At 40.2% G+C, this 21,504-nt stretch overlaps 2 protein-coding genes and 2 long non-coding RNA genes across 4 annotated transcripts in view; all 4 read right to left on the bottom strand.

Moving 5' to 3' along the window:
- Window positions 1–6,421, bottom strand: part of LOC124292280 (polypeptide N-acetylgalactosaminyltransferase 5-like) — a 28,691-nt gene extending 22,270 nt beyond the window's left edge. The window contains 4 exon segments of the mRNA XM_046729341.1: window positions 79–133; window positions 998–1,345; window positions 6,161–6,296; window positions 6,395–6,421. Coding sequence (XP_046585297.1) covers window positions 79–133; window positions 998–1,345; window positions 6,161–6,296; window positions 6,395–6,421 — 566 coding nt within the window.
- On the bottom strand, window positions 6,052–10,988 carry LOC124292295 (beta-galactosidase-like). The gene is made up of 5 exons (XM_046729362.1): window positions 10,975–10,988; window positions 10,447–10,581; window positions 7,537–7,646; window positions 7,132–7,257; window positions 6,052–6,296 (listed from the first exon to the last, which is right to left on the bottom strand). The coding sequence occupies exons 1-4, from the start codon at window positions 10,984–10,986 to the stop codon at window positions 7,146–7,148; spliced, it is 369 nt and encodes a 122-aa protein (XP_046585318.1). The 5' UTR covers window positions 10,987–10,988; the 3' UTR covers window positions 6,052–6,296; window positions 7,132–7,145.
- A 73-nt stretch (window positions 10,989–11,061) lies between these two features.
- LOC124292291 lies at window positions 11,062–19,798 on the bottom strand. Its single transcript, XR_006902407.1, has 4 exons — window positions 19,773–19,798; window positions 15,214–15,288; window positions 11,451–11,540; window positions 11,062–11,084 (listed from the first exon to the last, which is right to left on the bottom strand). It is a non-coding gene; the product is annotated as an uncharacterized LOC124292291 (long non-coding RNA).
- Window positions 19,799–20,140: 342 nt separating this feature from the next.
- On the bottom strand, window positions 20,141–21,174 carry LOC124292296. The gene is made up of 3 exons (XR_006902412.1): window positions 21,157–21,174; window positions 20,530–20,651; window positions 20,141–20,186 (listed from the first exon to the last, which is right to left on the bottom strand). It is a non-coding gene; the product is annotated as an uncharacterized LOC124292296 (long non-coding RNA).
- Between the last annotated feature and the right edge of the window lie 330 nt (window positions 21,175–21,504).

Raw genomic sequence — 21,504 nt, 5'->3', positions numbered from 1 at the left:
TCAGGAAGTTCCCTGTCTACAGAAATTAGGTCGCTGACATATTCGTTAAATCGGTGAGTGCGCTTTCCAAGGTGATACCGCTCAAGCTGAGGCTTAGTCAGCCTCCCTTCACGTACTCCCACTCCTCCGTGACCTGTGGAATGGGACATGTTATTTTGAAACAAGTCATATCTGCTAATTCCTTCGATTGTTCCTTATTATTACAAACGATATGATTTTTCCCAAACCTTCAAACATTATTTCAAGTCAGTGTGTAATTTGTTGAGTCTGGAGCAGACAAACCAGGAACAGACATTGGTCATCAGGGTACAGACATTGGTCATCAGGGTACAGACATTGGTCATCAGGGTACAGACATTGGTCATCAGGGTACAGACATTGGTCATCAGGGTACAGACATTGATCATCAGGTAACAGTGTTTCTACCTGATCCACTATACACTGGGGGTTTTAACGTACATTAGGAACCAGACACCTAACCTGAGGTGCAAAGGAAAGTATACCAGATTTGTTGTATCTGTAAACAACAGGTCTATTTTATATTCATCACTCACTTCTGCAACACTTTGTACATGGTGGTCTGGGGTCATTTTTGGCGTAAAAAAGAATTGGCTCAAAGGGGACTGGGGAGATTTTGCAACCACAAGAACCCAACCATGTAAACTGTTACAGAACTGTGCTATAAACATGTTTATACGACCTTCAAAGATCCTGTAAGTCTTGAAGGTTTTACGTGTTGTTAAATGAGTGCACGTCAAGCGCTAACCCGAGGTATTTTCGTTGAAATTATACATATCAGTAACTACCCTAAGAGGTATAGATTCCTGTGCTCCAATGTTTGTGTCATCCTGGAGCATTAATTACGTGATTGAAGGGGCTCGTCTATATATGTGTATCGGTTTCAAATCTTGGTTAGGGTCGCCAGGACATTTTGGTAATCGTTATGTATAACTTCCATCTTCTGGTAACATAAAGAAAACAAATTTCAACCACCAACCTTGGCCATCATTGCCATGGAACACGTGTCGGAGTACAACATTCCTATCTTCTGTGTGTGAAATATTGACATTCCTATCATGTCCGTCATCGACTCCGTCCTTTCTTTTCACTGTCCTCGGGGCCTGTTTGCGCCTTTCACCACCTGTGGCCTCTTTAGTTGGACTGTCATCGCCTGTGACCTTTCTTAGTGGACTGTCATCCACGTTATCATCTTCAACAACACTATCATAACTGTCTTTCCTCTCAATAGTCCCAGAGTAACTCCCTTTCTCTGGCAATGTAGCATTGGTAAGAGCGGCACTATCATTACCATACAGGATGTTAGATAACCAGTTTCCCGTGACAACTGTTTTCATCAAAGGAACATGACCAACACGATGGTAATAAACAGACAGCAATCCCATAGTAAGAAACAATATTATAACGAGGAATATCCGTAGAAACTTCATGGCGTCTGTGCCTTTACACACAGGGTCATACTGACTACTACTGGAAAGCAACAGCTGTCTTTGTCGACAAGTGTGCAAACTGAACAATGAAAACTATTGACTCCTCAACATGCTACTTGAGAGGGATTAAATATTGATCATGAAAGATCATCCACACCTGCTTCATGTAGTGCAAGTGCAGACAAGCATAAAGTTGGGTTTCATACTGCTTTAAACTGTACCTCATACTCGGCGTCATTAATGAAGGGTCACGTTATTGGTAACACTATTTCTTAAAGTTGTACATCTTGGTTTATGTTTGAAATATATACAACTGAATGTTTCACAAACTTTCTTAACAGTATGGAAAAACACATCAGGCCGTCGAAATGTCATTATTACGTTCTTTAACGTCCGATACAATCTGTTACAAATGACACATTTTTTTAGTCAATTTGCTAATATCGAAATCCACCCGCCACTTAATGTCAATGATTTGTACGTGCAAGTCGCTCTAACCATGGAAAGTGGAGGACAATACACATGCATTGATGCTTTTTCACTGTCGTTCACTGTTCGGGTACCTGTTTGAAATCGCAGCTTAAAATTAGACGTTTTTGACACTTGCTGAAAGGGGTCAGGCTATAAGCCTTTTCGAATCTGGTCAAGCTTAGCGGCAGGTTGCTGTACGCTTTAATGTGAGTCTCCCCAGAGTCACAACAGTCCGAGATGATAGGCGCATGATTAACACTGCGTTACGTAAAAGATTCCTCAACGCAGCAGATCTTCTGACAGAACACTTCAATGTTAACAATGTAAAGATATCCAGGAGCACCGTTCATCGACCTTTAAGGGCAGCAGGACTCCGCTGTAGGCTACCTGCAGTTCGTTCACCACTAACACCACGTCACAGGCAGGCGCGTTTGAGATGGAGTAGACATCATGGTTGCTGGAATCAACGCCACAGGTTTCGTGTGCTCTTCACTGATGAAAGCAGATTCAGTTTGCCCTTCCATGATGGTCGGCAGAGGATTTATTGTCGCAATATAGAGCGAATCACAGATGCAACTGTGGCCACGCACAACCGATTTGGTCTGGGTAGGGATAACTGCTACTGGACGTACTCCACTGCACGTGGCCGACGGTAATCTTACCAGACAGCGTTATCGTTACGAGATTCTGGCTCCTACAGCAGTGCCATTCCTAGAAAGCATGAGAGACTTTTATGGTCGACCCTCTTTACCGCAAAACGCTAGGCCCCATAGGGCCAGGATTGTCACGGAATTCCTTAGGCAGCAGGGCGTAGAGCGGATGGAGCCGCCAGCATACTCGCCAGACTTCAACCCAATTGAGCATGCCTGGGATGAACTCGGTCGACGTGTGTACACACATCACCCAGCACCAGCAGATCTCCCAGGACTCCGCAGAACTCTAGTAGAGGAATGGAATGCGATTCCGCAAGATTTCTTTATGAAGTTGATAAGGAGCACGAAAACAAGGAGCACCTGTGTCTTGGACGCGCGAGGGGGGTACACAAGACAATGAATGACCGAGTCCTTCATGTTTGGCATTTTCAGTCTATTGGGGGTCAGTCTATACAACTGATGTTTGCTAGTGCTGTTTGAACTTTTTGTCTGTATGTCACGATCTGTCACGTTTGTCAACACATTAAACATTGTGATGACAGTATGAGTTGTATTACTTCTGAGAAACGATTCTTTACATGTGCTATGTATCATTTGACCCTTTATTAATGACGTCTGGTAAATATTATTATTGGTGGTAGTTTAATGTTGCGATGAAAAGCTCCTTGTTCAGGTTTACGGCGGAGTGCTTGAAGACCATTGTGTTCCCAGCTGGGGCATAATGAGTGTTTTACATTAGAAACAGGATATCATCAGAATCCACAGAAGTTAGAAGGCTGAAGGCTGTGACTAAACTCTTCTCGGCCTTATTTGGAAAATGACAGCTCATTGTGCCAAATAGATACACACTTCAAAAAAGGAAACACATAAGCCAGTTTTAGAAGAATGTATTGCGTTAGTTTAAAAGCAATTATTTCATGTAATTTCAATGGTATTTCATGTTTACAAGATGAAATTGACCTAAAATGAAAAAGTTACAGGAAATTCCACCCTGAGCCAAAAATAAGTTATTATCAGGTGACCTTTAATGTAATCCCTTTCTATCAAAGACTGATGTAGAGCAATGAGTCCTTCTTTGGCCTACAGGATTGACATATTGGTATAAAATTGACACGTTCAAAGGTTTGTTCTTTCTTTTTTGCTTTCTCTGAATTATTAACTTCAGGAATAGTCAAATTCAAAGGCACGGCTAAGTAATGTCTACAAATAAGAACAAGAAGCGGGGCTGAAGTTAGATCTTTATACAACAGTTCAGCATAACATCTAATTCTCCAGACAGCAGACTGTCATTAGCTGTATATAAGACCCTATGCAGATGTAGGACACGACTGGACACTAGTATCCCATGCTTCAGGTTTGACCTAAATGAGGAAATACTGGGTGGTCACTAACTTGGCTTATGTTATCAAACCCAATGACATGGATGATTACCTCACTGGCTTATCTGCTCAAAGGTGTGATTATCTACAGGCTGACCTGCCGTAGCCAGAACACTGCTGACACAAGGGGCACTGCTCTCTCTTCCTCAGTCGGTAATGACATGGATGATTACCTCACTGACTTATCTGCTCCAGGTGTGATTATCTATAGGCTGACCTGCAGTAGCCAGAACACTGCTGACACAAGGGCACTGCTCTCTCTTCCTCAGTCGGTAATGACATGGATGATTACCTCACTGACTTATCTGCTCCAGGTGTGATTATCTATAGGCTGACCTGCAGTAGCCAGAACACTGCTGACACAAGGGGCACTGCTCTCTCATTCCTCAGCTGGTAATCACATGGATGATTACCTCACTGGCTTATCTGCTCCAGGTGTGAATATCTACAGGCTGACCTGCCGTAGCCAGAACACTGCTGGCACAAGGGCACTGCTCTCTCATTCCTCAGCTGGTAATCACATGGATGATTACCTCACTGACTTATCTGCTCCAGGTGTGAATATCTACAAGCTGACCTGCCGTAGCCAGAACACTGCTGACACAAGGGCACTGCTCTCATTCCTCAACTGGTAATGACATGGATGATTACTTCACTGACTTATCTGCTCAAGGTGTGAATATCTACAAGCTGACCTGCCGTAGACAGAACACTGCTGACACAAGGGCACTGCTCTCATTCCTCAACTGGTAATGACATGGATGATTACCTCACTGACTTATCTGCTCCAGGTGTGAATATCTACAAGCTGACCTGCTGTAGCCAGAACACTGCTGACACAAGGGCACTGCTCTCTCATTCCTCAACTGGTAATGACATGGATGATTACCTCACTGGCTTATCTGCTCCAGGTGTGAATATCTACAGGCTGACCTGCCATAGCCAGAACACTGCTGACACAAGGGCACTGCTCCGTCATTCCTCAGTCGGTAATGAATAGATCACCTATGTGAGGTGAGGTGAGGTGAAATTGGGTTTAACGTCGTACTTGAGAATATTTCGCTCATATGACGACGTGCATGCGTGTGTATGTGTATGTGCGGCTGCTTGTACTAGCCCAGACTGAAGCTGGTTTTATAGTGCTAGCCCATTGAAATACCATGCCGCAGTGAAGCATGAATACCCCACTCAGACACATTATACTGACTCCGAGCCGACCAGTCCTTGTTGTACCCATTAATGCCGAGCGCCAGACAGGGACCAACAAGTACCATATTTTAAAGTCTTTTGGTATGACGCAGTCGGGGATCGAACCTGCGACCTTCCGGCTCTCGGAATGACGCCTAACCACTATTACACCACGGAGGCGGTGCCTTCACCTATGTGGGTGGTAAGCAACACAACTGCTGCCACAAAAACAAATCTAGAACAGCAACAATTTCTTTGGAAAATTGACAGAATGCAGTGAGATTTATGGCTTTAATCACAGCATCAACACACAAACAATCATGAAAAATAAACACAATAAATATATTCACTATCTTCTTTCATCATGGTAATACTACAGAGGCTATCGTCATCACATCATATGGTACCAGTGAGTCTTGACATTGACTGACATCAGTGATGCTCATCACATACTGCAGAGAAATATCACAGTAACAGTGGCCTAAATACCAGGAGTTTTAAAAGACTAACGAGCAATGTGAGTCACATCTCCCTAACAGTGTCACTTGAGTTTGACTAGTCACTCAATTATGTATGTAAAAATACATTGTAAACATTATAGTTTACACTGCCTTGTCAACTTGCAATTCCATATATAATATAAAGTGTAAAATAATCTTGCTGAACAATAAAGTATATTGTCTCTGGTTTCTTGAGGTCAATATAGAAGGATAGCAAAATATTATGAGAATATTTAACACATTTAAAGTTAAAAAGAACCTGATACAAAATCCCTACTTTTTAAAAGGCAAGTAAGTGGAATGTTATTGCATATCAAACTGTAACAGTGTGATACAAACATGATGGCAAACATCATACACATTGTAACACCAGCTGACAATGTTGCCTTAATGAAACTTGTGCCAGTCAAAATTTTCCCGAACCACACGTGATGACAAGGTGGATCCCTTTGGTGTCTCATTGATAAACGGGCTGTCTACAAACTTGATGGTGCAGCTGCTGTTTGCCTGACATCCAGTACTTTCCAGTTCCAGCATAATAAGGGAGTTAGTCCCTGGGGGCGCCACCAGCTCAGGTTTCGGGACGTACAGTGTAACCTGTGGCCCTTCAACTGGCCAGTAGCGTCCCAGATTGAAGCCATTTACCAAAGCTTGACCCTGTGAACCAAAACAATTTGTGAACTGAATGAACAGGCAACATCCAGTGGGGTAACAAAACAGCTCAAGATGACATGCAACTCCTGTTTTGAACCCACTCTCGACCCACTAGCTGTAGGGGACATGTACCGACAACAGTTGTAGCAACTCTGAAGACATAAGCATGATAAGGAACATACATTACATACAAACAAATGGCTGTAAATAGGTTTCCATCATGACTGCAGCGGCAGCCATATTGAAAATAAGATTTGAATCTCTGAACAAATTAGGGTGTTCTTATTCGAGGGAAGAAGACTTTGAAATCTGGACCAGGGGGATCAGAGAGAGAGAGATGTGTGTGTGTGTGTGTGTGTGTGCGTGCAAGATGCAGGTAGATGCAAGCGTGCATGCAAGTCGCATGCGGCATCGTGTATGTATGTAGCACATTCTTCAGTTCCGTTTTATGCCGCTTTTAGCAATATTCCAGTAATATCAGGGCATGGGGGCCACCAGAAATGGGCTTCACACATTGTTTTAACTGTTTTAACTAACATCATAATTTTCTGTTAAAAGAGCCTAATGGTATGATTGGTTTAAAACCTACATTGTCTGCAAAGACACATGTTTAACGTCCTCCATAATATGATTCATAATAATTCACAGACCTAGATAATATATCTAAACCAAGTGGCAGAGCACAACCTCTGTTGTCCCTACAGTATCCACTAAATGTAGTACACCAATAGAACTTTTTAGCTTTCTATTTGTTACCATTATTCTGTGTAGAAACTTCTATGGCGCTACAGTGTACCTGAGCAGCCTGTTCCTGTGAGACAATGAAGCACTAACTCACCTTATGCCAAGGCCTCATGTCCAGGTAGGAGTCTTGTGGCATACCGCCATGTTGGGCACTGGTATTTTACCCATGTAGATGGAGGGAGTCTCTAGGTCACCTGACGCTGATTTCTTGGGACCAGCCCTAGAATTTTACAATGAAGTTACCATGGTTACACTAGTTATACAATAAACTCACAGTTTCAGAAATAAAACTGACTTGGAGCTAACGCCCCGTGTGCTGAGCAGTGCATGGCTGCAGTGGAATGTCTTCACTTTGCCCACAGTGGAAATGCTAACCCTCACTAATACAGAGTGCACACAACACCTACTGTCTCCATTGATGAAATACCATGTGCCATGGCTTATCTTGATCTTGATACTGAAATGCATCCCCCATGCCTATGGTATAACACTCCCTCACCTGTACTGTCTGGTAAAGTGGGCAGGAGTACGAATATTCTCAAGTGTTATTGGGTAAACCTCCCAGTCTTCCAAAATGCTTCCATTCAAGGTTACATTTTTCGTCAGGCCCTGTAAATGATGCAAACATACTAAATGGAACATTTTGAAATTATCAACAAAAATAATTCCTGCAAATAATCAACATTTTGAAAATCCGACCAAAATGATAGAGGTCACAAGTTACAATATACCAAAAGTCAAAGCTCCATTTTTTTAATTTGTGAGGGGCAATTTATCACGTGTCACAGACCTGGTGTCCTCCCATCTGTTAGACAGCCAGTTGTTAGACAGCTTAAAACAACAAACTTTTCAGCTGAATGCATAGTTCAGTAATTACCTGTTACATAGGATAGATAATTGACTAATCCATGCAGAATGATGAAATAACATAAAATAATCATTTTAATTATTTATTGATGATGTCAGAAAGACATTAAAACAATTATAATCTGTATAAAATTGATAAGTAAATAATCCTTGAAAAAAACTGTTAATCACATTAATAAAGTCATAAATAGCACATGAGTGTTTTAAAGTTTATCATCACATGAAAAACATTCAGTCACTATGCAAGTCAAATGAGGTTGCCGACGGTATCTTGGAACTGACGACGCTGATCTTTCAGTCTGACAATCCTACTGTCTATCTCCCGATACGCTGTCTTCCTACATGGTGGTCCACCTCCAAAGTCAAGCTGTGCAAGCTTGGCCCTCTCTGCAAGTTCAATTTTCTTCACCACTCCAAATACATCAAGTGTGAGGTTTTTCCAATACATCAAGTGTGACTGTTCCAATATTCAAGCACCATGGTTCCCAATACATCAAGTGTCAGGTTTCCCAAAACATCAAGTGTGACTGTTCCATTATTCAAGCACCATGGTTCCCAATACATCAAGTGTCAGGTTTCCCAAAACATCAAGTGTGACTGTTCCAATATTCAAGCACCATGGTTCCCAATACATCAAGTGTCAGGGTTTACTAATACATCAAGTGTGACTGTTCCAATATTCAAGCACCATGATTCCCAATACATCAAGTGTCAGGTTTCCCAATACATCAAGTGTGACTGTTCCATTATTCAAGCACCATGGTTCCCAATACATCAAGTGTCAGGGTTTCCCCAAAACATCAAGTGTGACTGTTCCAATATTCAAGCACCATGGTTCCCAATACATCAAGTGTCAGGTTTCCCAAAACATCAAGTGTGACTGTTCCATTATTCAAGCACCATGGTTCCCAATACATCAAGTGTCAGGTTTACCAATACATCAAGTGTGACTGTTCCAATATTCAAGCACCATGGTTCCCAATACATCAAGTGTCAGGTTTACCAATACATCAAGTGTGACTGTTCCATTATTCAAGCACCATGGTTCCCAATACATCAAGTGTCAGGGTTTCCCAAAACATCAAGTGTGACTGTTCCAATATTCAAGCACCATGGTTCCCAATACATCAAGTGTCAGGGTTTACCAATACATCAAGTGTGACTGTTCCAATATTCAAGCACCATGATTCCCAATACATCAAGTGTCAGGGTTTCCCAATACATCAAGTGTGACTGTTCCATTATTCAAGCACCATGGTTCCCAATACATCAAGTGTCAGGTTTCCAAAACATCAAGTGTGACTGTTCCAATATTCAAGCACCATGGTTCCCAATACATCAAGTGTCAGGTTTCCCAAAACATCAAGTGTGACTGTTCCATTATTCAAGCACCATGGTTCCCAATACATCAAGTGTCAGGGTTTCCCAATACATCAAGTGTGACTGTTCCAATATTCAAGCACCATGGTTCCCAATACATCAAGGGTCAGGTTTACCAATACATCAAGTGTGACTGTTCCAATATTCAAGCACCATGATTCCCAATACATCAAGTGTCAGGTTTCCCAATACATCAAGTGTGACTGTTCTAATATTTAAGCACCATGATTCCCAATACATCAAGTGTCAGGTTTCCCAATACATCAAGTGTGACTGTTCCAATATTCAAGCACCATGGTTCCCAATACATCAAGTGTTGGGTTCAAGCACCAAATACATCAAGTGTCAGGGTTTCCCCAATACATCAAGTGTCTGTTCAATATTCAAGCACCATGAATAATCCAGTTGGGCCAGCAAACCTCCAGTCACTGGCCCAACTGGCTAGGTGAATTTGAGAATTTCATGAGGTCATTTTGTACATATATCACTCCCTCAGACTTGTTAAGTTATAATTCAATTTTAAATCATTTAAGATTATGGCCTGATAAAAATGTTCATCATATTAGCAACTTAATGATGAAAACCCTTGTCCACATTCAAATTTTGGGCTAGTGAATTATTTTGTTGGCTAGTAACTTTCAGGCATAGCTAGCCTGACTGGGTAGCAAAATATAGAAAGTATTTCGCACACTGGTTGGGTTTTCTAATACATACATCAAGTGCTAGGTTTCCCTATAAATCAAATGTCAGGTTTCATAATTAATCAAACACAATGGTTCCCAATAATATCAAGCACTATGGTTCCAATAAATCAAGCACTATGGTTCCAATAAATCAAACACAATGGTTCCCAATAAATCAAACACAACGGTTCCCAATATATCAAACACAATGGTTCCAATAAATCAAACACAATGGTTCCCAATATATCAAACACAATGCTTCTAATAAATCAAGCACTATGGTTCCAATAAATCAAACACAATGGTTCCCAATATATCAAACACAATGGTTCCAATAAATCAAACACTATGGTTTCAATAAATGAAGTGCCATGGTTCCTCCTCGAAATGTTTTATTATCAAGCAGTTTTAACATAAAGTCATACATGAGCAACAGTGTCCATGTTTGGACGGAAGTTCTAGAACCTTGTGCCACCTACCTTCAGGTTGTAGTTCATGAGTGTACTGAATCCTATGCGGCCCTGGTTCTCCACCAGAATGTCTAGGTACTGGCCAGCAGCCCCAGTGATGTTCACCTGCCATGTCAGGTCCCGGTTAAAGATACCCATGGGTACCTGGAGATTTACCCAGAAAATAAACAGTTGCACGAAGATCTTGGTATCCTTTGTATCAATGTACAAACATGTCCAGTGTCTAAACGTTGAGTGAAGAGTTCGTATACTGATGTTAGTGTTATCATTGCTTCATCCAAGCACCTGCATATAAATGTACAGGGACCTGATAATCCCCAGACTAAGGGCCTCATAAACCAGTGGTCAATAATATGAGCTTAATCAACACAATGATGGTAACGCGGCAATCATGTCACAGCTAAGCATTAGTGTTTCAAGGTTCTTATGGTACTGGGGACCTATTCCAGTCATGCATGAAAGAGCAAAAATAACTTCTGACAACATGGTGTTTACTGTATACAGACTGCTACAGTATAAAATGACCTTCTAACCAACCTCATTGACCATGATCGTAACTCCCTCGGTCTCTGTTCCGCTAGTCACGAGTGGTGTTGGGAGTGTCAAGTTGCTCTTCAAGACGCATGATACAGGATGAAACCATAATACTGGAAATGGACACAGCAATATGTTCAGCAGACAATAATGAAAGCAAAAACAGTATTAAGGACGCCTTATACATAAACAGTCTAACATAGTGCTCAGCAACTTTTCAGTTAAAACATAGAGAGGATTTGTTTGTTTTGTTGAACATTTTAAGGAACTAAAAATTTGCTTTTACATCAGTTTGAACATTTTTTCATTTCTTGAATGACTTTATAATTTTGCCATGACATAGAAAGCAATTTCAAAGTTTACTAACTGGCTCAATGGAATAATAATATTTCCAACACAACCTAAAACAAATTATGGTGAACTATAACAGACAATAAAAGGTTATGCTGAAGAGGTACACCTATCAAATTGTCACTCACAAACTTAATCTGTTCCATGGTGAGAGGAAAACGAGATTTGATCGGTCCACCAGGGCTTGTTGTTTGAAGAGATCCTTGAATTGTTGTCATCTGAAGACATGTCAAACATACAAACTAATGCTTTAGGTAAGAGAACAGCTAGTTACACATGAGAAGGTTTGCTTCTTCAGTTAAGTAGAAAACACTGTGAACATGTAAACAACAACTTTTAAACACCTTAAACAATTTATTTACATGTAAAAAACCTGATTTGGTATAGCTAGAGCAAACTATGTGAGTTCTGAACAGATCTTTATCATGAAGTAGCTACTGAAGATCTGTCTTCTTCTGGAGGTCAGTGTTATTGAAGGTACTTGTTCTGGCTTACATAACTTTATGCCTTGATGTCACACTGACCAAGGATCATTCATACAGTTTTGTAATCACATTTGGACCTCATACAAGACACACACTCTAACCACATTCGGTCCTCATACCAGACACACACTATAACCACATTCGGTCCTCATACAAGACACACACTCTAACCACATTCGGTCCTCATACAAGACACACATTGTAACCACATTCGGTCCCTCATACAAGACACACATTGTAAATCCACATTCGGTCCTCATACAAGACACACATTGTAACCACATTCGGTCCTCATACAAGACACACATTGTAAACACATTTGGTCCTTATACAAGGCACACATTGTAACCACATTTGGTCTTCATACAAGACACACATTGTAACCACATTCAAGTTATCATACAAGACACACATTGTAAACTCCACATTTGAAGCTAGCACAACAAGATGCACATTGTAACCACATTCAAGCTAGCACAAGACACACATTGTAACCACATTCAAAGCTAGCACAACAAGACACACATTGTAACCCACATTCAAAGCTAGCACAACAAGACTCAATTGTAACCACATTCGGTCCCTCATACAAGACACACATTGTAACCACATCTCGGTCCTCATACAAGACACACATTGTAAACACATTTGGTCCTTATACAAGGCACACATTGTAACCACATTCAGTCTTCATACAAGACACACATTGTAACCACATTCGGGTCCTCATACAAGACACACATTGTAACCACATTTGAAGCTAACACAACAAGATGCACATTGTAACCACATTCAAGCTAGCACAAGACACACATTGTAACCACATTCAAAGCTAGCACAACAAGACACACATTGTAACCACATTCAAAGCTAGCACAACAAGGCACACATTGTAACCACATTTGATCACCCATTGTAACCACAGTTGAAGCTTATGTACACAACAAGACACACTGTAACCACATCTCAAGCTAGCACAAGACACACATTGTAACCACATTCAAGCTCAGACAACAAGACACACATTGTAACCACATTCAAGCTCATACAACAAGATACACATTGTAACCATATTCAAAGCTCATACAACAAGATACACATTGCAACCACATCCAAAGCTCATACAACAAGACACACATTGCAAACCACATTCGAAACTCATACAAGACACACATTGTAACCACATTCAAAGCTTGTGTACACAACAAGATACACATTGTAACCACATTCGAAGCTTGTACAACAAGACACACATTGTAACCACATTTGAAGCTTGTGTACACAAGACAAACATTGTAACCACAATAGAAGCTCGTACAACAAGACACACATTGTAACCACATTCAAACCTCGTACAACAAGGAACACATTGTAACCACTTTTAGAGCTCGTACAACAAGACACACATTGTAACCACATTTGAAGCTAGCACAAGACACACATTGTAACCACATTCAAAGCTTGTACAACAAGGTACACATTGTAACCACATTCAAAGCTTGTACAACAAGACGCACATTGTAACCACTTTTAGAGCTCGTACAACAAGGTACACATTGTAACCACTTTTAGAGCTCGTACAACAAGGTACACATTGTAACCACATTTAGAGCTCGTACAACAAGGTACACATTGTAACCACATTTAGAGCTCGTACAACAAGGTACACATTGTAACCACTTTTAGAGCTCGTACAACAAGGTACACATTGTAACCAGATTTAGAGTTTGTACAACAAGACACACATTGTAACCACATTTAGACCTCGCAACAAGGTACACATTGTAACCACTTTTAGAGCTCACAACAAGGTACACATTGTAACCACATTTAGAGCTCCAACAAGGCACACATTAACAAGGTACACACACATTGTAACCACATTTAGAGCCTCCGCATAACAAGGTACACATTGTAACCACATTTAGAGCTCGACAACAAGGTACACATTGTAACCACATTTAGAGCTCAGATAAACAAGGTACACATTGTAACAACATTCAAAGCTTGTACAACAAGGTACACATTGTAACCACTTTTAGAGGTCGCATACAACAAGGTACACATTGTAACAACATTCAAAGCTTGTACAACAAGAGACACACATTGCAACCACATTCAAACTCCTGTGCAACAAGACACACATTGTAACCACATTCAAAGCTTAAAATGTAACAAGATACACATTGTAACCACATCTGAAGCTTGTACAACAAGACACACATTGTAACCACATTTGAAGCTTGTGTACACAAGACAAACATTGTAACCACAATAGAAGCTCTGCACAACAAGACACACATTGTAACCACATTCAAACCTCGTGACAACAAGGAACACATTGTAATCCACTTTTAGAGCTCTGTAGTACAACAAGACACACATTGTAACCACATTTGAAGCTAGCACAAGACACACATTGTAACCACATTCAAAAGCTTGTACAACAAGGTACACATTGTAAACCACATTCAAAGCTTGTACAACAAGACGACATTGTAACCACTTTTAGAGCTCTCGTGACAACAAGGTACACATTGTAATCCACTTTTAGAGCCTCAGATAAACAAGGTACACATTGTAAACCACATTTAGAGCTCAGACAACAAGGTACACATTGTAACCACATTTAGAGCTCTGTAGACAACAAGGTACACATTGTAACCACTTTTAGAGCTCTGCATAACAAGGTACACATTGTAACCAGATTTAGAGTTTGTACAACAAGACACACATTGTAACCACATTTAGACCTCGTATAAACAAGGTACACATTGTAACCACTTTTAGAGCTCACAACAAGGTACACATTGTAACCACATTTAGAGCTCAGACAACAAGGTACACATTGTAACCACATTTAGAGCTCAGACAACAAGGTACACATTGTAACCACATTTAGAGCTTCGCATAACAAGGTACACATTGTAAATCCACATTTAGAGCTCGTGACAACAAGGTACACATTGTAACAACATTCAAAGCTTGTACAACAAGGTACACATTGTAACCACTTTTAGAGGTCGTGACAACAAGGTACACATTGTAACAACATTCAAAGCTTGTACAACAAGATACATTGTAAACCACATTTAGAGCTCGTACAACAAGGTACACATTGTAACCACATTCAAAGCTTGTACAACAAGGTACACATTGTAACCACTTTTAGAGGTCGTACAACAAGGTACACATTGTAACAACACTCTTAGCGTGGACATAAAGATACGGGAGATAAAAAGACACCCCTGAATCACAAGCCCTGCAGAATACCACCAAACACAGCAATCTTCAATCATGAAAACAATCAATAAAGACTGATCCAATGTCAGTGACATACATATTTGCTATCTATGATGTTGAGCTCCCTTCAAACATTATGTACAGTATGTCACACTCCACTTACAAAATCCATCTGCACATTTCCATACGGACACTTTGGAGTGTTTTGGGGGATCGGCTCAGGTGGTAGAGGGTTATACTGGAAACAAGACCAGGCGGAATAAGGAAAGGCACCCCTCAGATATTTAAATATATAAGTATGACCAGAAATTATTGAGAATTTTAGGAATATTGCTGAATTGAAAGAAGAGGTGGTCCGATATTGGGACAGCATGGACCACAACTTTCTAGAGTACAACCAGAAATTATTGAGAATTTAAAGATTGTAATTTTAATTTTTTTCACTCATTACTCACGATCAAATGTGAATATTAACAGTTAACAGTTGTCTCACATATAACCCAGCAATATGTGTGTGGCTGCACACAGATGTCTTTGAAACCATTAAGTGTGTGTACACCATGTGTCACACAGATGTTTTTGAAACCATTAAGTGTGTACACCATGTATCACACAGATGTCTCAGTAACCATTAAGTGTGTACACCATGTATCACACAGATGTCTCAGTAACCATTAAGTGTGTACACCATGTATTACACAGATGTCTCTGTAACCATTAAGTGTGTACACCATGAGTCACACAGATGTCTCTGTAACCATTAAGTGTGTACACCATGTGTCACACAGATGTCTCTGTAACCACTAAGTGTGTAAATCATGTGTCACACTGATGTCTCTGTAACCATTAAAGGTCACATGCAACCAAAAAATCAAACATAATGAAAACACAATTATCACTTATTCATGACATATAATATACATTGCTGGTTATGAAAAAACATATAAACAAAATTATAAGCGTACAATCGCAAATCAAAAGTGCAATATTGTGTACTTTGGTTTACCCTCCAAGAAACGAAGCAGCCGGGATACCGAACCCAGTCAGAGCGGGTGGGTGTGCACTCAAGTGTAACGGCTGGTTCATTTGCAGAATGCCCTCACAGCTCATTGTGTGTGTATATATAGAGATATTGGGTTTTGTAAATACATGCTCATTTTTGGTGTATAACATTTTGCAATCACAGACATCATAACATGTCATGTGTTCAAGTATCACACCTGCCTGTCTGTGTAATTACATAATGTGACTGAGCCTCAACTCGGGTCATAAATCAATGCGCTTTTTATGGTGTATAGCCTGATTGGTGTTAAGTTCAAATTGCATGTGGTCAGTGTGATCGAAGTTGTGTATTGAATATTGTCATTAGCAGACAGGCAGGCAGATACACAGGTGTCAATAAACAAGACATTGAGTTTTGTCTGTGACAACGATATATCTATATCACAGTTAGAAATTCTGTCAACGCTAAATAATGACATTGCTTTTAAGCATCGAACTGAGAAAGTGACTCCTGGTAAGAAGAACGCAGGTGGTGAAATAGACAAATGAAATTATATAAAACAGTTTCGGTATTTACTGTCATAACATATAAAAGCTCATACTCGTGAGATATCAACAAAACATTAGGAAAATAGCTCACACCAAAGCCTTCACCGAGTATTCACCGGACAGCCCGCCTCCAAGTTGCGCTGAACCTATTTCCTTCGCCGCGACGGCTATGAGCTTGCAGCCCAGCTGTTGAAACCAGTTTTCCCTCGAAAAGTCGAGGGAAAATTAGTAAATCGCTTTGAACTCCGACAAGACGCTTTTTTGCATCGCTATATTTTTCAACTTTATAAGTTGAATTTGTATTTTTGACGATTTGTTTCGGTAAGTCCATACCGAAAGGTATCAGAATCTGCAAAGTTGTGTTTTACATTGCATGTGACCTTTAAGTGTGTACACCATGAGTCACACAGATGTCTCTGTAACCGCTAAGTGTGTACACCATGAGTCACACAGATGTCTCTGTAACCATTAAGTGTGTAAACCATGAGTCACACAGATGTTTCAGTAACCACTAAATGTGTACACCATGTGTCACACAGATGTCTTTGTAACCATTAAGTGTACACCATAAGCCACACAGACATCTCTGTAACCACTAAGTGTGTACATCATGAGTCACACAGATGTCTCTGTAACCATTAAGTGTGTACAATTCATGAGTCACACAGATGTTTCAGTAACCATGTGTGTACTTTTAACCATTCATGTGTGTCACACACAGATGTCTCTGCAACCATTAAGTGTGTACACTATGAGTCACACAGATGTCTCTGTAACCATTAAGTGTGTACATGTGTCACACAGTTGTCTCTGTAACCATTAAGTGTGTACACCATGAGTCACCACACAGATGTCTCAGTAACCATAAGCCAAGTGTGTACATCATGAGTCACACAAATGTCTCTGTAACTGCTTAGTATGTACACCATGAGTCACACAGATGTCTCTGTAACCATTAAGTGTGTAAACCATGAGTCACACAGATATTTCAGTAACCACCTACATGTGTGTACACCATGTGTCAGCTACAGATGTCTCTGCAACCATTAAGTGTACACTATGAGTAACACAGATGTCTCTGTAAACGCCATGTAATACGTGTCAAGCACAGTTGTCTCTGTAACAATTAAGTGTGTACATCGCGATCACACAGATGTCGCTGTAAGCTTACTGGTGAGATAGTCACACAGATGTCTCCCAGTAACCGCTAAGGTGTACATCATGAGTCACACAAATGTCTCTGTAACTGCTTAGTATGTACACCTATGAGTCACAGATGTCTCTGTAAATCCATTAAGTGTGTAAACCATGAGTCACAATAGATATTTCAGTAACCACCATGTGTGTACACCATGTATCACACAGATGTTTCTAATTCCATAAAGTGTGTACACTATGAGTCACAAAGATGTCTCTGTAACCATTATGTGTACATGTGTCACACAGATGTCTCCGTGAACCATTAAGTTTGTACACCATGAGTCAGCCACAGATGTCTCAGTGACCGCTAAGTGTGTACATCATGAGTCACACAGATGTCTATGTAACCGCTTACGCAGTGTATACCTATGTGTCACACAGATGTCTTTGTAACCATTAAGTGTACATTCATAAGTCACACAGACATCTCTGTAACCACTAAGTGTGTACATCATGAGTCACACAGATGTCTCTGTAACCATTAAGTGTGTACACCATGAGTCACACAGGATGTCTCTGTAACCATTAAGTGTACACCATAAGTCACACAGACATATCTGCAAACCGCCGTGGTACACCATGTATCACACAGATGTCTCTGTAACCACTAAGTGTGTACACCATGTGTCACACAGATTTCTTTTGTAACTCATTAAGTGTGCACTATCATGAGTCACACAGACATCTCTGTAACCATTAAGTGTGTACACTATGTGTCACACAGATGTCTCTGTAACCATTAAGGTGTACATCATGAGTCACACAGGATGTCTCTGTAACTATTAAGTGGGGTGGCACCATGAGTCACACAGATGTCTCTTGTAAACCATTATGTACACTATGAGTCACAACAGACATGTCTGTAACCGCACCATGTAATTGTACACCATAAGTGTATCACCATGTCACACAGATGTCTCTTAAGTAATAATTATAAGTCACACAGACATTTCAACCACTAAGTGTGTACATCATAGAGTCATGTCAACGCTAATGGTGTATAATTTCTTTTTGTAACCATTAAGCGTAACACTCATAAGTCACACAGACATCTCTGTAACTACCAGGTACATCATGAGCTCAATAGACATCTCTGTAACCATTGGCGTGTACAATTCATGAGTCACACAGATGTCTCTGTAACTAGGATGTACTCCATGTAACATACATCTCTGTAACACAGGCAATGTGCATCACAATGGATGTCTCTTGTGTCCACAATGTACATCATGAGTCACATAGATGTCTTTGTAACCATTAAGTGTGTACAATTTAATAGACAAGTTCAGTAACCGCTAAGTGTACATCAGAGTCACATCTCTGTAACTGCTTAACCACTCACACAGATGTGTACATCATGAGTCACACAGACATCTCTGTGTAACCATTAAGTGTGTACACTCCATGTGTCACACAGATGTCTCTGTAACCATTATGTGTAAACGTACACAGATTCATCGCAGAACAGTTTGTACACCATGAGACATGTCTCTGTAACCGCCAGGAGTCAACAGATGTCATGTAACCGCGACGCGGTCACACAGATGTCTCTGTAACCATTAAATGTGTACACCATCCTGAGCCACTCAAGGTGTACATCAGATGATGTCTCTTGTAACTATAAGCGTACACTGGAGTCACACAGATGTGTACATTAAGGTAACACCATGTGTCACACAATCTCTTCTTGTACAGTATGTGGGAGTTATGGTGGACTTTAATGACAGAACATGTTCATTAAAGACCCATCGTTGGGATTTATCTGGGATTAAGCTTATAACATATGTGTCAGGAAAAGTCCCTTTTTGTTGCCTTTGTATAATTATTACATTTAGCACTTTGAATGAAGGCTTCAAGTTAACCATTACAGTTTGATCTACCAATGACTCCAACCTATCCGAGACATAGCAGTTGAGGTGAACCTATAGTAAACATATAATTCATCTGATCTACCGGTGTTATAATATTTACCTTTGATATGACCTGCCTTATGGCAAATGGGATTTTCTGTGATGTCAGCCGGGTCTCATTAAGAGGGGGAGTCATAGTCATAGCTGGTTGGTACAGGCTGGTAAGGAGGGGCATTGGCAACTACAAGCAACCCAGATCACCCATGCAACACCCATGTTTCACTTTCAACAATCAACAGGGGGCTATTTATGCCACATCAGAAACAAAGTTGTAGCTGCTGATATCATATGGAAGTCTAGTCAATTAGCCTTTAGAAAGAATTTTACTTTATAGTATTTACTTATTTCTAATTCTGGAACATGATAAACATTAGTAAATGCCTGCCTCCAGTCTGGAAACACATGACTCAATGAAAAAGGAAATATACGGCCACCATTCCAGTAAGCAAAGTTGGTGCCTCCTTCAAACATGTACCTGAGGAAGTAAGAAATGCTGGTATTATCTGGGCCAATGTTCTTGCCTCAATGCTGTGATAGGGCTGTATGAACTAAGCAATTTGGCTCTCCAAACGCTCACTGGGTCTCAGACTGGTATGCTATACATAAACTGATCTGGTGGCATTACCATTAATCAGCTGTATTCACAAAGGTATTATCAGATCTAAAACACAAGTTGATAGTCCCAGTATAATGTATAACTATGTCAGTTACAGAAGAAGTAGTTGTTGACAATCACATCTCCTAACAATCTGAAGCACTTGTTAACAAGCTAAATAATCCCAGCAAGATGGTACCAGTGACATCTTATTCAAACTCACATGTTGATGTTGGCACCATAGTCCAGGAGCAGGTCCAGACTCTTGGCCACTGATCTCATGTCTGTTGTTGAGTGAGGGGAACCCCAGTGATCCAGCCAGCCAGTGTAGAACTCGGAGTTCACCTGAACAGGACCCCCCATGAAGATCACACTAATTATAAGCTATTACAGTGATGTACAGTTCATTAATAATGGTTGTAACAAGGAAACCTCCACTTTCACTTTCTTTCCAGGATTTTTAAAACATTTTGACTAACACTTTTCAAGTTCTTGTTTAAACAAACTATTCCAAGTTCCAATTTGTAACTTGCTGTGATTATTGAAACAAATATAAAATCAAAATGAAAATTTGCCTGGCACCTCCTCGCTTCTTTGATAAAATAGGTGGTCACCAAATTTGAAAAAAGCTGTAATCTTTTAAAATATTAAATACCAAAGGCAAAGTTCACTGCACCTCTCTTTGAGACAAAGAAGGAGGCCACCTTTTCGGTTGGGTTTATAAAAATAAAAGTTGAGTTTCTGTATTGCTGCACAGATGCAAACTGTGGTTGGTCCTTGTCATGTAACTAGGAGTTCAATAATAAAAAGTGCTTGCAAACTTACATTTCATCCTTTAAACAATGATTACCGCTGGTCCATTTGGCTCCATAGTCTCTGTGCAAGGTAAAAGTTCTTGGCAGGTGTATCTCAAGTTGAACATGTGAAATGTTTTCAAATATTTGTTTATTATGCATTGTTTGATTGCACTTCGTCAAGCTACTTCTAACAAATAAGCCCACATAAAAATATATATATTTTTGAAAAAACTAAAGTATATATCCTAAAAGTTTTTATTAGGCTATTACAGCATGTCATATTTATGTAGGATTAACGGAGATTAAACTCCAGTTGATGTTGCTTTTGAAACAACTTCTTCCTGAAAGTCATTGTGAGTTTGTTGACAGACCATTTATAAGACTAAAGTCCAACTATAATG

This window comes from Haliotis rubra, unplaced genomic scaffold (assembly GCF_003918875.1).
Source record: "Haliotis rubra isolate DU_JTF1 unplaced genomic scaffold, ASM391887v1 Scf511, whole genome shotgun sequence".
NCBI lineage: Eukaryota > Metazoa > Mollusca > Gastropoda > Lepetellida > Haliotidae > Haliotis > Haliotis rubra.
Note: the sequence above shows the minus strand (reverse complement) of the source record. Positions and strands in the feature narration are given on the sequence as shown.